Source organism: Bufo bufo, chromosome 6 (assembly GCF_905171765.1).
Source record: "Bufo bufo chromosome 6, aBufBuf1.1, whole genome shotgun sequence".
In the NCBI taxonomy this organism is placed as follows: domain Eukaryota; kingdom Metazoa; phylum Chordata; class Amphibia; order Anura; family Bufonidae; genus Bufo; species Bufo bufo.
In genome coordinates, this window is record NC_053394.1 from 436,675,283 (window position 1) to 436,692,952 (window position 17,670).

A 17,670-nucleotide genomic window follows, 5' to 3' on the forward strand; every position below is an offset into this window, starting at 1 on the left:
CCAGGCTAGGGAGTGCTTTACCCGTAGTGGAAGAGTGACCTTCCTGTCTAGGGAACTTTTGTTGCCGTCCAAGGAATCCAATAGAAAAGCCTGTAGAATTCTGGTGTGGCTTTGCGCCCACCTGACCGCAGGGATTGTAGCTGTTAGAAATCCCAACATAGTCATCACATTTCTGATAGTCGTGGATCTTAGTTCGCAGAATTGATTTACGTTCTGATACAGTTTGATCTGCTTCTCTTCGGGTAGAAAAGACATTAGTAAGCGGGAGTTGAGGAGGACTCCTAAAAAGATCTTTTGCTGGGAAGGAGCAAGGTCGGATTTTTTAAAATTTCCTATCCATCCTAGCTCTGAAAAGGTAGCTTGAACGATGCTTAGATGGGACAGGAGACGGTCTTCCGTGTCGGCTTCAATTAAAAAATCGTCCAAGTACAGGACTATGAGGATACCTTGCATATAAAGATGAGCTGTTACCTCTGCGACTATTTTCGTAAAAATCCTTGGAGCCAATGATAGGCCAAAGGGGAGAGCCTGAAACTGGAAGTGACAGAGGCGGCGTTGCATGAAGACTGCAATTCTCAGGAATCTCTGGTGGTCCTTGAATATGGGCACATGATAGTATGCATCTTGTAAGTAGTGTTGAGCGAACTTGTGTTTTAAGTTCTGCGTCCAAAGTTTGGGTTATCGAAGAATCCCGTTATGGATTCCGCTACCACAGACCATAACGGGATTGTTCGATAACCCGAACCAGAACTTAGAACACAAGTTCGCTCAACACTACTTGTAAGTCCATTGTCACCATATAACAAAACGGAGGCAGTAGGTTTACAATCGACCTGATAGTTTCCATTTTGAACTTCTTGTAGGTTAGGCACTTGTTTAGACTTTTCAGGTTTATGATCAGCCTGAAGGAGCCTCCTGGTTTTTGAATAAAAAACATTGGGGAATAGAATCCTTGCTGATGTTGGTCTTTTGGAACAGGAAGCAGGACTTCTTTCTGAATCAGGCTGGTTAGCTCGGATTCCAGAGACAGTTGCTCTTTTCTTTTGGCCAGTGGTTTGTTTACGACAAAGTGGTTTGGTGGGTAAGAGTTGAATTCCAGTTTGAACCCCTCTTGAATGGCGGCAAGAATCCAAGGGGAGGTTCCCATCCTTTCCCAGCTTGGAGCAAAATTTTTTTATCTTGCTCCCACCCGACCTCTAGCGTCATTGGGTGGACTTTGATGCCTTATCCGGATTGAAGAGGAATCCTTTACCTCCTCCTCTTGAAGGCTGCCATCTTACTGAGAACTCCCTTTTTTTCTGGTCCACTCTAGGTTTGTTTTGGGAGCAAAAGGAACGTCTTTGGTGGAAATATTTGGGTTCAGTAGGAAATCCTTTTTTCCTGTCCGACGCCTCTAATATGTAGTTCAAAACTGACCCAAAAAGTCAATCGCCTTCGCAAGGGATAGAACAAAGACGGTTTTTGGATCCTGTATCCGCCGACCAGGCCCGGAGCCATATGGCTCTGCGGGTGGCGTTAGATAAGGCAGCTGACCTTGCAGAAAACTTCACCAAGTCTGCTGAGGCGTCCGCTAAGAAGTTGGATGCTTGTTTGAGCATTGGCAGAGATGCTAGGATCTCTTGTCTGGGAGTACCTGCTGCCAAACTATCCTCTAGCTGGGACAACCATACGGACAAGGATCTGGCAGCACAGGTAGCAGAAATAATAGGCCGCATTCGTCTCCCAAGCTCTCTTGAGTAGGCTCTCACTCTTTTTGTCCTCAAACAGGAGTGACGACTTATTTGAAATCCGAGCCACAGGTGCATCAATTTTTGGTGATTTATCCCAGAGGCTAGTATCCGCATCTGAAAACGGATATTTCCTTTTAAAGGAACTTGAAATAGGAGCACGTTTTTCAGAATCTTTCCATTCTTTAGATATAAGCGATTATAAATTATTGTGAATCGGGAAAACACGTTTCTACCTTTCCCCCAGACCCTGGGACATCTGGTCCTGACTGGATACACTCTCTTTGGTATCTTCCAGGTTCATGGTGTCTCTTATAGTTTTTAAGAGATCCTGGGTGTCTTCCGGAAGAAATAACGGTCTGCCAGACCCATCTTCTGAGGAGTCTGAGTCGTCACTAGAGGCAATCTCTGCCTCGTCTAAATCCAGCCGCTATAACTGAGAGCTATGGGATCTGTGGGATGTAGAGGCCTGCGGGGATGAAGGCTGCAGCCTGGACTCCACTGCTGCATTGACTTCTTCCTTAATAATGCTCCGCATGGAGTCCAAAAGAGAGGGACACAATCTTCTCTGTACACTTAGGGCATAGAGCTTTCTTGGCCTTAGAGCAAAACTATTTTCGGCAAATAGCGCATTTCTTGCGGCCCGAATCGGCCCCAGGTGCCTTTGTCGGTAGAGGTTTCTCTACCCTATAAGTAATCAAATTTAAGAATTTTAGTAGGATCCAAGTCCATACAAAAAAATTCCTACCAGCACCAAGCACCCAGGGTGAATGAAGGGAACCACAACCCCACCAATATAATCCACCGACATTTTGGAGAGGAGGCTTACCGGGCTGAGGGCGACTGAGGCAGAATTCATAGGCTTGCGGGCAGCTTCCAGTTTCATAGGAGCAAATGAGACACCGCAGAAAACAGCATTCCCAGCTATTAACGCCGGCTTTGGCGTGACGCTGATGTCATGGCACACGAGCAGCCAGTAACGAGACTCCCTTCCCGATAGCCCGGTGAGTCTCCGCCCACAGTACGCCAGGTAAAGATATTTCGGAACCAGGAGCAAGCGACTGGAGCCCGGGGCTACCTTCTGACGAAGGACTTAGGCCAAAGGATGGGGAAGGGAGGCAGTGCGTCCCCGAGGCCCCCCGATCCTCTGCACGGCCCTCCTAGAGACTGGGGAAAAGGCTAGGCCGTGCATCTAGAATCCCGGAGCACACAGGAGGAGCTTCTGCGCGACAGGAAACAACACTGATTTAGGTGAGGAGAGGAGGCCATTTAAACTTCAGCTTCCGTGTTGTTTTCTGTCTAGGGGGCGGGGACACCCTCCTGTCAGTGCCGTCAGGGAATCGCCAGGAAAAAAACGTGTTCCTGTATGTCCGTTCAGCAAAAAATAGAACATGTCCTATTATTGTCCGCATTACGGACAAGGTCAGGACTGTTCTATTAGGGGCCAGCTGTTCCGTTGCGCAAAATACGGAATGCACGCGGATGTCACACGATTTTTTGCGGATCCGTTTTTTGCGGACCGCAAAATACATACGGTCGTGTGCATGAGGCCTTACTCTGTGCGGTTGTGGTTACAGGTCGTTTAATCTGCTGGAACAGTCGTGAAGGTAAAATAAACGGTTGTGGGTGTGGCCTAAGGTCAGGTGACTGTAAAATGGCCGAAGAAGGGGGTTACCTCTGGGGCAATGTAGTCGGGGGTCCCGCAGAACGTCCGTGTTGTGACCCCGTCCACCATGTGCTCTTTACACATCCCAAAATCTGCGATCTTTATGTGCCCCTCCGAGTCCAGCATCACATTGTCCAGCTTCAGGTCTCTGCGAAGAATCAGAGGCAGCGTCAGCAGGGGGCGCTCTCACTCTATGGGGCAGCGTCAGCAGGGGGCGCTCTCACTCTATGGGGCAGCGTCAGCAGGGGGCGCTCTCACTCTATGGGGCAGCGTCAGCAGGGGGCGCTCTCACTCTATGGGGCAGCGTCAGCAGGGGGCGCTCTCACTCTATGGGGCAGCGTCAGCAGGGGGCGCTCTCACTCTATGGGGCAGCGTCAGCAGGGGGCGCTCTCACTCTATGGGGCAGCGTCAGCAGGGGGCGCTATCACTCTATGGGGCAGCGTCAGCAGGGGGCGCTATCACTCTATGGGGCAGCGTCAGCAGGGGGCGCTCTCACTCTATGGGGCAGCGTCAGCAGGGGGCGCTCTCACTCTATGGGGCAGCGTCAGCAGGGGGCGCTCTCACTCTATGGGGCAGTGTCAGCAGGGGGCGCTCTCACTCTATGGAGCAGTGTCAGCAGGGGGCGCTCTCACTCTATGGGGCAGTGTCAGCAGGGGGCGCTCTCACTCTATGGAGCAGTGTCAGCAGGGGGCGCTCTCACTCTATGGGGCAGCGTCAGCAGGGGGCGCTCTCACTCTATGGGGCAGCGTCAGCAGGGGGCGCTCTCACTCTATGGGGCAGCGTCAGCAGGGGGCGCTCTCACTCTATGGGGCAGCGTCAGCAGGTGGCGCGCTCACTCTATGGGGCAGCGTCAGCAGGTGGCGCGCTCACTCTATGGGGCAGATTCAGCAGGTGGCGCGCTCACTCTATGGGGCAGATTCAGCAGGGGGGCGCTCTCACTCTATGGGGCAGAGTCAGCAGGGGGGCGCTCTCACTCTATGGGGCAGCGTCAGCAGGGGGCGCTCTCACTCTATGGGGCAGCGTCAGCAGGGGGCGCTCTCACTCTATGGGGCAGCTTCAGCAGGTGGCGCGGTCACTCTATGGGGCAGCGTCAGCAGGGGGCGCTCTCACTCTATGGGGCAGCGTCAGCAGGGGGCGCTCTCACTCTATGGGGCAGCGTCAGCAGGGGGCGCTCTCACTCTATGGGGCAGCGTCAGCAGGGGGCGCTCTCACTCTATGGGGCATATTCAGCAGGTGGTGCGCTGACTCTATGGGGCAAAGTCAGCAGGGGGCGCTCTCACTCTATGGGGCAGAGTCAGCAGGGGGCGCTCTCACTCTATGGGGCATCGTCAGCAGGGGGCGCTCTCACTCTATGGGGCAGCGTCAGCAGGGGGCGCTCTCACTCTATGGGGCAGATTCAGCAGGTGGCGCGCTCACTCTATGGGGCAGATTCAGCAGGGGGCGCTCTCACTCTATGGGGCAGATTCAGCAGGTGGCGCGCTCACTCTATGGGGCAGAGTCAATAGGGGGCGCTCTCACTCTATGGGGCAGAGTCAGCAGGGGGCGCTCTCACTCTATGGGGCAGAGTCAGCAGGGGGCGCTCTCACTCTATGGGGCAGCGTCAGCAGGGGGCGCGCTCACTCTATGGGGCAGAGTCAGCAGGGGGCGCTCTCACTCTATGGGGCAGCGTCAGCAGGGGGCGCTCTCACTCTATGGGGCAGCGTCAGCAGGGGGCGCTCTCACTCTATGGGGCAGCGTCAGCAGGGGGCGCTCTCACTCTATGGGGCAGCGTCAGCAGGGGGCGCTCTCACTCTATGGGGCAGCGTCAGCAGGGGGCGCTCTCACTCTATGGGGCAGCGTCAGCAGGGGGCGCTCTCACTCTATGGGGCAGCGTCAGCAGGGGGCGCTCTCACTCTATGGGGCAGCGTCAGCTGGGGGGGCTCTCACTCTATGGGGCAGCGTCAGCAGGTGGCGCGCTCACTCTATGGGGCAGATTCAGCAGGGGGCGCTATCACTCTATGGGGCAGCGTCAGCAGGGGGCACTCTCACTCTATGGGGCAGCGTCAGCAGGGGGCGCTCTCACTGTATGGGGCAGCGTCAGCAGGGGGCGCTCTCACTCTATGGGGCAGCGTCAGCAGGGGGCGCTCTCACTCTATGGGGCAGCGTCAGCAGGGGGCGCTCTCACTCTATGGGGCAGCGTCAGCAGGGGGCGCTCTCACTCTATGGGGCAGCGTCAGCAGGGGGCGCTCTCACTCTATGGGGCAGCGTCAGCTGGGGGGGCTCTCACTCTATGGGGCAGCGTCAGCAGGTGGCGCGCTCACTCTATGGGGCAGATTCAGCAGGGGGCGCTATCACTCTATGGGGCAGCGTCAGCAGGGGGCACTCTCACTCTATGGGGCAGCGTCAGCAGGGGGCGCTCTCACTGTATGGGGCAGCGTCAGCAGGGGGCGCTCTCACTCTATGGGGCAGCGTCAGCAGGGGGCGCTCTCACTCTATGGGGCAGCGTCAGCAGGGGGCGCTCTCACCTGTACACAATTCCTTTCTTGTGTAGGAAGAACAGGCCAACTGAGATCTCAGCCGCGTAGAACCTGATGGACAGAGGTCACATGATCAATTGATTAAAGTATTTGCACCCCGCCCCGGTACACCGGTGTCATCACTTGCGCCACCACAGCGGTCAGCTCGGTACAATTCTACTTGGTGATGCGCATTAGCGGTACACGTCCACTGATGGCGGGATGGGTTGTCGCTCAGCGGGGGTCACATGACACAGAGCGGCTGTACTGCATGTCACATCTAATAAAATGAGTGAGCGTTCCAGCGAGTGTGGGCGAGACGACGGCAGATGAGACGTGACAGTCTCGTCTCGGGGTAGATTACTGCTCATCCTTCTGTTCTGCGTCGCGCAGTCTCCCGCCGAGCGTTCTGCGCTTCCCTCTAAATTCACTGAAATGCTCTAAAATCACACCTCTGATTAACCTCTGCAGTGCCGGCCTACCCTCTTCAGAGCTGGCGTTTACATGATGTGAGTGAGGTAGCGTGTGCCTCATGCCCCCTTCTGGCGGACTTACACGGCCTGCGGCTCCTTGAATTTGCCCACTTGCTGGATGTGATACATCAGGTCTCCTCCGTTCACGTACTCCATGACAAAGTAGAGCCGGTCCTAGGAGGACAAGGAGGGGACAATGTCACTGGTGGCCCTCGGCCCCTCCCACATGCCGCTCACATGCCCCGCCCCTTACCACAGTCTGGAAGCAGGAGTGCAACTGAGTTAGGAAGGGAGGCTTCTCAGAGAGCGCCAGCACCCGCTTCTCCACCATGGTGCACTCCACGTCATCATCCTGGATCACCACGTCCTTCTTCAGGATCTTGACGGCGTAGAGTTCGTCCGATCCCTTCCTCTCCGCCAACATCACCTGGAGAGGAGCAGGGGTCGTCACCTGACTGACAACCCATATTCAACTGACAACCTGCCCCTCCCCCATCCCATTAATAAGCACATGACCTCCACCATCCCCAATGAGAACCTCACCCCCACCCCATTAATATGCACATGACCTCCACTGCCCTCCATGAGGACCTCACCCCCACCCCATTAATATGCACCTGACCTCCACTGCCCTCCATGAGGACCTCACCCCCACCCTATTAATAAGCACCTGACCTCCACCAGGACCTCACCCCCGCTCCATCAATAAGCACCTGACCTCCACCATCCCCGATGAGAACCTCACTCCCACCCCATTAATAAGCACCAGACCTCCACTGCCCTCCATCAGGACCTCACCCCCACACCATTAATATGCACCTGACCTCCACCACCCTCCATGAGGACCTCACCCCCACCCCCTTAATAAGCACCTGACCTCCACCAGGACCTCACCCCCACTTCATTAATAAGCACATGACCTCCACCGCCCTCCATCAGGACCTCACCCCCACCCCATTAATATGCACTTGACCTCCACCGCCCTCCATGAGGACCTCACCCCCACTACATTAATAAGCACCTGACCTTCACCAGGATCTCACCCCCCACCCCATTAATATGCACCTGACCTCCACTGCCTTCAATGAGGACCTCACCCCCACCCCCTTAATAAGCACCTGACCTCCACCAGGACCTCACCCCCCACCCCATTAATAAGCACCTGACCTCCACCAGGACCTCACCCCCACCCCATTAATAAGCACCTGACCTCCACCAGGACCTCACCCCCACCCCATTAATAAGCACCTGACCTCCATCAGGACCCCACCCCCACCCCATTAATATGCACCTGACCTCCACCATCCTCCATCAGGACCTCACCCCCACCCCATTAATATGCACCTGACCCCCACTGCACTCCATGAGGACCTCACCCCCACCCCATTAATAAGCACCTGACCTCCACCATCCCCGATGAGGACCTCACCCCTACACCATTAATAAGCACCTGACCTCCACCATCCCCGATGAGGACCTCACCCCCACCCCATTAATAAGCACCTGACCTCCACCATCCCCGATGAGGACCTCACCCCTACACCATTAATAAGCACCTGACCTCCACCATCCCCGATGAGGACCTCACCCCCTAGTTTCAGTCCCTGACCCCTCTCCTCGCACCTTTCCGAAGCTGCCTTTGCCGAGAACCATGAGGAAGTTGAAGTCGGTGAGCCGCACGCTGTCGATGTTGTTGGACGGGACGTACGGTCTGCGCTCCTCCGCCGGACTGATCACCTTGTTACCCGCTGGTCCTAGTTTGGCTTTCTGTAAAAAAAAAAAAAAAAAACACCCAAACATTGAAGCGTCAGCTCCTGTGCTGGTCATAGCGGCGTCTAGTGCCGTACTTGTGGGGGTAACACCACCACAAAGTGCCCCCCCCCCCATGCACTATGCCCCCCATGCAGTTTAGTACTCGGTTAACGCTGACCTTCCAGGCCATCTTGCATTTAACCCTTTTGCGGCCTGAGAGGTGCGAGAGACTGCGGCCTACTTCCTGTGAGCAGCGGCGCCCCCTAGTGCTGGGAAGTGTCCAGCGGACCAGCAGTGATGGGGTTAAGGGTGATGAAGTAAACCTCTCAAAGGAAATCCCTTATTAAATCCAGAAAGTAGGGCAGAGCGAGAGCGCGGTGGCGGCGGCACTGACGGCTACTTACTGCTGGATCCTGCCCCGGGAGACAGGAGTAATAACTGAGGAATGGTTAATCACAAGCGTCTCCCGCATTAGAGGACACGCTAATTAACACTGCCGCAAGATAAATAATTGCTGCCAGTTAACCCCGAAATCTCTGTACGGATGCTATAGGTGACTGTATATGCAGTGCAGGGGGTAACATGAATGTATTGTCAGGCACGATGCCCCAAGACCCTGCAGCACCCCCTGCTGGCCGCAGCATCTGCAGCCACCTGGAGGCAGAAGGAAATGTCAGAGTCTTCTTTCTCTGCTGCCCCCTAGTGGAATAAGTCAGTAACACAATACAATGGAGAGGGCGCAGTTCATCGCTCTCTGTTATCTGCCACCCGAGGCAGGGCTGTCAAATACAGAATCAAATAACAAGAAGAAAAACCTCTGCCACCTGTCAGTGAATGCTAATCATCCTGATCTAGTCCTGCTCACACTGCTGAGGATGTGTTACAATTGTAATCCTCTGTGGACTCCAGACTGATACACTACATTACAGCAAGCAGAGATCTTGAACAAGGTGCTGAACTGCATCGCATTTATTCTACACTTGTGGCCCTTTAATGACACACTGGCTGACAACTGGTTAATATCTGGCAGCAGCCGGCAGTTAGTTGTTGTCAGTGGGCATTATTTCATACGCTGGAAGCGGAATTATGGCGACCGCGTGAACGGCAGGCGATTCAGAGCGCGGCGGCGGCGGTGGGTGCCGAGTGCCTGAGGACACCCCCATGAAAAGTGCCCCCGACACCAGGCCTGACCACCTGAGCACCCACTGACTGATACACAACTATTGAGGAATCCTGGAGGCCGACGGGGGAACCTGTCCTCAGGAAGGGCCCCTAAACTGGAGGGCCAATCAGTCTCTATGGGGCGGCAGAGAGGGGGTCGGGGTGTCACAGCAAACTGCCCCCCTCACAGCAGACGTGTTACTGGTAAGGCATGCAAACCATCTTACTTCCATCGCTACGGACGCACCTGATCCTGGCCGGACCTTTTGCCCTGTAACCATAGGGAGAGAATCTGGATTTTAGCCTTCCAGGCACGTCTTAAAGGAGAACTCTACCTCTGCAACACACAGCAAACCTTACTTGTGAATGAGTGCAACCCCTCCCCCAATCTTATAATGAATTGCCCCCCTTTACCCTACTTCTAAAGTGAGACCGCCGAAGCGTGCCCATAGTCCCCGCCATAAGACAGAATATAGAAAGTGAAGACATAAAGGGGGACTCTGCCACCTTAAGGCAAACCTATACAAAAACAACTCTCAAATGGCTCAAAAAGCAACAATACTCTTTATTGATCACATATCTACACAACATGATGAAATACACCAAAGTAAAAGTGCGGTAATAGAACACAGGGGGGCGCCCTCAGATGAAGGTGTTGCCGCGCGCCGGGGTGCGCGGTTCTTCTGAGGGGATACTCTACTTATGGGGATTAGGTTTAGCCGTTATTTGTGCATTAGATGCAACAGACACAAGTCTTTGCACCCTTATACTAACCGATCAATGTCCGATTACTATTTACCGGGCAGTGAAGCATTGCATATTTCCTGGCGCCCCCCTGAGTTCTATTACCCCTCAGGCGAATACCGCACTTTTACTTTGGTGTATTTCATCTGGATTTTTATCATGTTGTGTATATATGTGATCAATAAAGAGTATTGTTACCTTTGGAGCCATTTGAGACTGGGTTGTTTTTTGCATAGGTCTGCTGGTTTCGTGTTGAGTGGGCTCCTTTTCTGAGGCGATGAAATGCTGCCCACTACTTTTTGGGGGGTTTTACTCGCTTTTGTATTCTGTAACCTGCATGTATTAACCTTAAGGGAAGTTCGGTGTGACAGTCCTAGGAATCAATGAAACTGCAGGAGCAAGTCGGACGTCTCAAGGTGGAAAATGTCTTCAATTGTTGCTGGATAATAATATAATGATGAAGGCGGCAGCGGAATAATCGCTGGAAATCCTGGAGTCTGCCGCCCTCTAGTGGTAAATACTGAAAACTGCAGCATGGCAAGGAAACTCACCTGCAATGCAATGCCCTGGATTTATGATGTCATACTGTATACGTGAGCGGGTGTATGATGTCACACTGTATACGTGAGCAGTGTATGATGTCACACTGTATACGTGAGCGGGTGTATGATGTCACACTGTATACGTGAGCGGGTGTATGATGTCACACTGTATACGTGAGCAGTGTATGATGTCACACTGTATACGTGAGCAGTGTATGATGTCACACTGTATACGTGAGCTGGTGTATGATGTCACACTGTATACGTGAGCGGGTGTATGATGTCACACTGTATACGTGAGCTGGTGTATGATGTCACACTGTATACGTGAGCTGGTGTATGATGTCACACTGTATACGTGAGCGGGTGTATGATGTCACACTGTATACGTGAGCGGGTGTATGATGTCACACTGTATACGTGAGCGGGTGTATGATGTCACACTGTATACGTGAGCAGTGTATGATGTCACACTGTATACGTGAGCGGGTGTATGATGTCCCACTGTATACGTGAGCGCGTGTATGATGTGTCACTCTATACGTGAGCAGTGTATGATGTCACACTGTATAGGTGAGCGGGTGTATAATGTGTCACTGTATACGTGAGCGGGTGTATAATGTCACACTGTATAAGTGAGCGGGTGTATAATGTCACACTGTATAAGTGAGCAGTGTATGATGTGTCACTGTATACGTGAGCAGTGTATGATGTCACACTGTATACGTGAGCAGTGTATGATGTCACACTGTATACGTGAGCGGGTGTATAATGTCACACTGTATACGTGAGCGGGTGTATGATGTCACACTGTATAAGTGAGCAGTGTATGATGTGTCACTGTATACGTGAGCGGGTGTATGATGTGTCACTCTATACGTGAGCAGTGTATGATGTCACACTGTATACGTGAGCAGTGTATGATGTCACACTGTATACGTGAGCAGTGTATGATGTCACACTGTATACGTGAGCAGTGTATGATGTCACACTGTATACGTGAGCGGGTGTATGATGTGTCACTCTATACGTGAGCGGGTGTATGATGTCACACTGTATACGTGAGCGGGTGTATGATGTCACACTGTATACGTGAGCGGGTGTATGATGTCACACTGTATACGTGAGCAGTGTATGATGTCACACTGTATACGTGAGCAGTGTATGATGTCACACTGTATATGAGCAGGTGTATGATGTCACACTGTATATGAGCGGGTGTATGATGTCACACTGTATATGAGCGGGTGTATGATGTCACACTGTATATGGGCGGGTGTATGATGTCACACTGTATATGAGCGGGTGTATGATGTCACACTGTATATGAGCGAGTGTATGATGTCACACTGTATATGAGCGGGTGTATGATGTCACACTGTATATGAGCGTGTGTATGATGTCACACTGTATATGAGCGGGTGTATGATGTCACACTGTATATGAGCGGGTGTATGATGTCACACTGTATATGAGCGGGTGTATGATGTCACACTGTATATGGGCGGGTGTATGATGTCACACTGTATATGAGCGGGTGTATGATGTCACACTGTATATGGGCGGGTGTATGATGTCACACTGTATATGAGCGGGTGTATGATGTCACACTGTATATGAGCGTGTGTATGATGTCACACTGTATATGAGCGGGTGTATGATGTCACACTGTATATGAGCGGGTGTATGATGTCACACTGTATATGAGCGGGTGTATGATGTCACACTGTATATGAGCGTGTGTATGATGTCACACTGTATATGAGCGGGTGTATGATGTCACACTGTATATGAGCGTGTGTATGATGTCACACTGTATATGAGCGGGTGTATGATGTCACACTGTATATGAGCGGGTGTATGATGTCACACTGTATATGAGCGGGTGTACGACACAACATCTCAGCTATCAGGATGCATAACAGTATATACCCAGAGCGCAGTCATCTTTAAGGGGCCACCTGCAGTAACACAGATGTCATATTCAGGAGGACACACTACAACACCCATCCTCCACTCCACACTGGACATCGTCATGCTCATCCACACAGTGAGGCACGAGGCATGCAGCATACACACGCCCAGTGACCGTCTACATCACAGCCCCAGGACCGGATCATCATGGAGGAGATCCATGCGGCATGCGGTTACCAGAGGCCATATATACCGCGCCGTATATATGCCGGGTGTATGTATCAGGTATCAGGGCGGATACATAACGTGGGCGGAGTCAATATCAGAGGCGGAAAAAAGGTGAAGGTACTACCCAGCCTAATAACAAGATGAGATTTAAGAAGGCACCACGTATTAACCTCCTCTATCCCGGGGACTAGCCACCTGGCAGCCATGACAGTGGCTGATAACAGAGAATCACACTAAGTACAATCTGTAGGCAGGCAGGTTCACAGGACAATGAAAGCAGCACAGAGGATTTCAGGAGAGGAGTGTGCTGATCTTGTGGAGATCACAGGATGAGAGTTACATAGTGGAAGGAGCAGGGTCCTCCCAGCAGCACAGAGGATTTCAGGAGAGGAGTGTGCTGATCTTGTGGAGGTCACAGGGTGAGAGTTACATAGTGGAAGGAGCAGGGTCCTCCCAGCAGCACAGAGGATTTCAGGAGAGGAGTGTGCTGATCTTGTGGAGGTCACAGGCTGAGAGTTACATAGTGGAAGGAGCAGGGTCCTCCCAGCAGCACAGAGGATTTCAGGAGAGGAGTGTGCTGATCTGGTGGAGGTCACAGACTGTTACATAGTGGAAGGAGCAGGGTCCTCCCAGCAGCACAGAGGATTTCAGGACAGGAGTGTGCTGATCTTGTGGAGGTCACAGGCTGAGAGTTACATAGTGGAAGGAGCAGGGTCCTCCCAGCAGCACAGAGGATTTCAGGAGAGGAGTGTGCTGATCTTGTGGAGGTCACAGGCTGATACATAGAAGAAGGAGCAGGGTCCTTCCAGCAGCACAGAGGGTTTCAGGAGAGCAGTGTGCTGATCTTGTGGAGGTTACAGACTGAGAGTTACATAGTGGAAGGAGCAGGGTCCTCCCAGCAGCACAGAGGATTTAAGGAGAGGAGTGTGCTGATCTTGTGGAGGTCACAGGCTGAGAGTTACATAGTGGAAGGAGCAGAGTCCTCCCAGCAGCACAGAGGATTTCAGGAGAGGAGTGTGCTGATCTTGTGGAGGTCACAGGATGAGAGTTACATTGTGGAAGGAGCAGGGTCCTCCCAGCAGCACAGAGGATTTCAGGAGAGGAGTGCGCTGATCTTGTGGAGATCACAGGCTGAGAGTTACATAGTGGAAGGAGCAGGGTCCTCCCAGCAGCACAGAGGATTTCAGGAGAGGAGTGTGCTGATCTTGTGGAGATCACAGGGTGAGAGTTACATAGTGGAAGGAGCAGGGTCCTCCCAGCAGCACAGAGGATTTCAGGAGAGGAGTGTGCTGATCTTGTGGAGGTCACAGGGTGAGAGTTACATAGTGGAAGGAGCAGGGTCCTCCCAGCAGCACAGAGGATTTCAGGAGAGGAGTGTGCTGATCTTGTGGAGGTCACAGACTGTTACATAGAAGAAGGAGCAGGGTCCTCCCAGCAGCACAGAGGATTTCAGGAGAGCAGTGTGCTGATCTTGTGGAGATCACAGGATGAGTGTTACATAGTGGAAGGAGCAGGGTCCTCCCAGCAGCACAGAGGATTTCAGGAGAGGAGTGTGCTGATCTTGTGGAGGTCACTGACTGTTACATAGTGGAAGGAGCAGGGTCCTCCCAGCAGCACAGAGGATTTCAGGAGAGCAGTGTGCTGATCTTGTGGAGGTCACAGGATGAGAGTTAGGGCTCATTCAGACGGCCGTATGATTTGTTCCGCACCTATTCTGCATTTTTGCACCGTTCCGTTCTGTTGCGCCACAAAAAAGATAGAGCATGTCCTATGTTTGTCAGTAAAACTCGGCTCCATTCAAGTCTATGAATCCGCAAAAAACTGATTGCATACGGAACACATTCCATATGCATTCCGTTTTTTGCGGACAGACTGAACTGTCTGCAGAAAACAGATCCGTATTTTTACGGACCACAAAAAAACCATCTGAATGAGCCCTTACATAGAAGAAGGAGCAGTCCACAGCAGCACAGAGGATTTCAGGAGAGGTGTGTGCTGATCTTGTAATAACCATATAAACATGCCTGCCTACAGATTGCCTGCGCTTTGCCTCGGTCAGGACATGGTGCGAACTTAATTCTACGGTAATGACCCTTTGATGGCTGTGACGAACTACAAGTACAAGAAACACTCTGTGGGGGGGATGGTGGGGGACAGGAGCGGGGCTACCTTTAAGAAGCGTTTTTTTTTTATATGACAGTCCTGGAAGACAGAAAAAAACTGCATGGTTAGTCAGCGACAGACAGACGGACATCAGCCAGACACATAACTGAGTACACAGACAGCAGCGAGGGCGCCCCCTACAGACGTATATCCTGATATTAGAACAGACGCGAGTCACTGGATCAGACCAATAGCTGTGACGGGGAAATGGTGGAGCAAGCGGGTGCTGCTCAGTATCTGCCGTCAGCACAGTCTTGTGTAGGGTGCAGTCTGGAGGGCGCAGTCAGCAGTCTGTAGGGCGCAGTCAGCAGTCTGTAGGGGCGCAGTCAGCAGTCTGTAGGGGCGCAGTCAGCAGTCTGTAGGGGCGCAGTCAGCAGTCTGTAGGGGCGCAGTCAGCAGTCTGTAGGGGCGCAGTCAGCAGTCTGTAGGGGCGCAGTCAGCAGTCTGTAGGGGCGCAGTCAGCAGTCTGTAGGGCGCAGTCAGCAGTCTGTAGGGGCGCAGTCAGCAGTCTGTAGGGGCGCAGTCAGCAGTCTGTAGGGGCGCAGTCAGCAGTCTGTAGGGGCGCAGTCAGCAGTCTGTAGGGGCGCAGTCAGCAGTCTGTAGGGGCGCAGTCAGCAGTCTGTAGGGCGCAGTCAGCAGTCTGTAGGGGCGCAGTCAGCAGTCTGTAGGGGTGCAGTCAGCAGTCTGTAGGGGCGCAGTCAGCAGTCTGTAGGGGCGCAGTCAGCAGTCTGTAAGGGCGCAGTCAGCAGTCTGTAGGGGCGCAGTCAGCAGTCTGTAGGGGCGCAGTCAGTAGTCTGTAGGGGCGCAGTCAGCAGTCTGTAGAGGCGCAGTCAGCAGTCTGTAGGGTGTAGTCAGCAGTCTGTAGGGCGCAGTCAGCAGTCTGTAGGGGCGCAGTCAGCAGTCTGTAGGGCGCAGTCTGTAGGGTGTAGTCAGCAGTCTGTAGGGCGCAGTCAGCAGTCTGTAGGGCGCAGTCAGCAGTCTGTAGGGCGCAGTCAGCAGTCTGTAGGGCGCAGTCAGCAGTCTGTAGGGCGCAGTCAGCAGTCTGTAGGGCGCAGTCAGCAGTCTGTAGGGCACACACACCACCTAGTGGACACTGAGTGTACCTCCATCTGTTACACAGCACACACACACCACCTAGTGGACACTGAGTGTACCTCCATCTGTTATACAGCACACACACCACCTAGTGGACACTGAGTGTACTTCCATCTGTTATACAGCACACACACCACCTAGTGGACACTGAGTGTACCTCCATCTGTTACAGCACACACACCACCTAGTGGACACTGAGTGTACCTCCATCTGTTATACAGCACACACACCACCTAGTGGACACTGAGTGTACCTCCATCTGTTATACAGCACACACCACCTAGTGGACACTGAGTGTACCTCCATCTGTTATACAGCACACACACCACCTAGTGGACACTGAGTGTACTTCCATCTGTTATACAGCACACACCACCTAGTGGACACTGAGTGTACCTCCATCTGTTATACAGCACACACCACCTAGTGGACACTGAGTGTACCTCCATCTGTTATACATCACACACACCACCTAGTGGACACTGAGTGTACCTCCATCTGTTATACAGCACACACACCACCTAGTGGACACTGAGTGTACCTACATCTGTTATACAGCACACACACCACCTAGTGGACACTGAGTGTACCTCCATCTGTTATACAGCACACACCACCTAGTGGACACTGAGTGTACCTCCATCTGTTATACAGCACACACACCACCTAGTGGACATTGAGTGTACCTCCATCTGTTACACAGCACACACACCACCTAGTGGACACTGAGTGTACCTCCATCTGTTACACAGCACACACACCACCTAGTGGACACTGAGTGTACCTCCATCTGTTATACATCACACACACCACCTAGTGGACACTGAGTGTACCTCCATCTGTTATACAGCACACACACCACCTAGTGGACACTGAGTGTACCTCCATCTGTTATACAGCACACACACCACCTAGTGGACACTGAGTGTACTTCCATCTGTTATACAGCACACACCACCTAGTGGACACTGAGTGTACCTCCATCTGTTACACAGCACACACACCACCTAGTGGACACTGAGTGTACCTCCATCTGTTATACAGCACACACACCACCTAGTGGACACTGAGTGTACTTCCATCTGTTATACAGCGCACACACACCACCTAGTGGACACTGAGTGTACCTCCATCTGTTATACAGCACACACACCACCTAGTGGACACTGAGTGTACTTCCATCTGTTATACAGCACACACACCAACTAGTGGACACTGAGTGTACCTCCATCTGTTATACAGCACACACACCACCTAGTGGACACTGAGTGTACCTCCATCTGTTATACAGCACACACACCACCTAGTGGACACTGAGTGTACCTCCATCTGTTATACAGCACACACACCACCTAGTGGACACTGAGTGTACCTCCATCTGTTACACAGCACACACACCACCTAGTGGACACTGAGCGTACCTCCATCTGTTATACAGCACACACACCACCTAGTGGACACTGAGTGTACTTCCATCTGTTTCACAGCACACACACCACCTAGTGGACACTGAGTGTACCTCCATCTGTTATACACCACACACCACCTAGTGGACACTGAGTGTACCTCCATCTGTTATACAGCACACACACCACCTAGTGGACACTGAGTGTACCTCCATCAGTTATACAGCACACACACCACCTAGTGGACATTGAGTGTACCTCCATCTGTTATACAGCACACACACCAACTAGTGGACACTGAGTG

At 52.6% G+C, this 17,670-nt stretch overlaps 1 protein-coding gene across 4 annotated transcripts in view; it reads right to left on the minus strand.

The window, feature by feature from the left end:
* PRKCA (protein kinase C alpha) overlaps positions 1-17,670 on the minus strand; it is a 202,077-nt gene that overhangs the window by 29,331 nt on the left and 155,076 nt on the right. For 3 of the 4 annotated variants that reach the window (XR_005779847.1, XM_040437437.1, XM_040437439.1), the window contains 6 exons: positions 9,522-9,545; positions 7,985-8,128; positions 6,615-6,788; positions 6,444-6,535; positions 5,898-5,960; positions 3,403-3,541 (listed from right to left, as the gene is read on the minus strand). Coding sequence is in view for 3 of the 4 variants with exons in the window: in XM_040437437.1 (XP_040293371.1) it covers positions 3,403-3,541; positions 5,898-5,960; positions 6,444-6,535; positions 6,615-6,788; positions 7,985-8,128; positions 9,522-9,545 (636 nt within the window). In the remaining variant the exon portion in view is untranslated. The remainder of the gene's footprint in view (positions 1-3,402; positions 3,542-5,897; positions 5,961-6,443; positions 6,536-6,614; positions 6,789-7,984; positions 8,129-9,521; positions 9,546-17,670) is intronic. The other variant, XM_040437438.1, reaches the window with a different exon arrangement.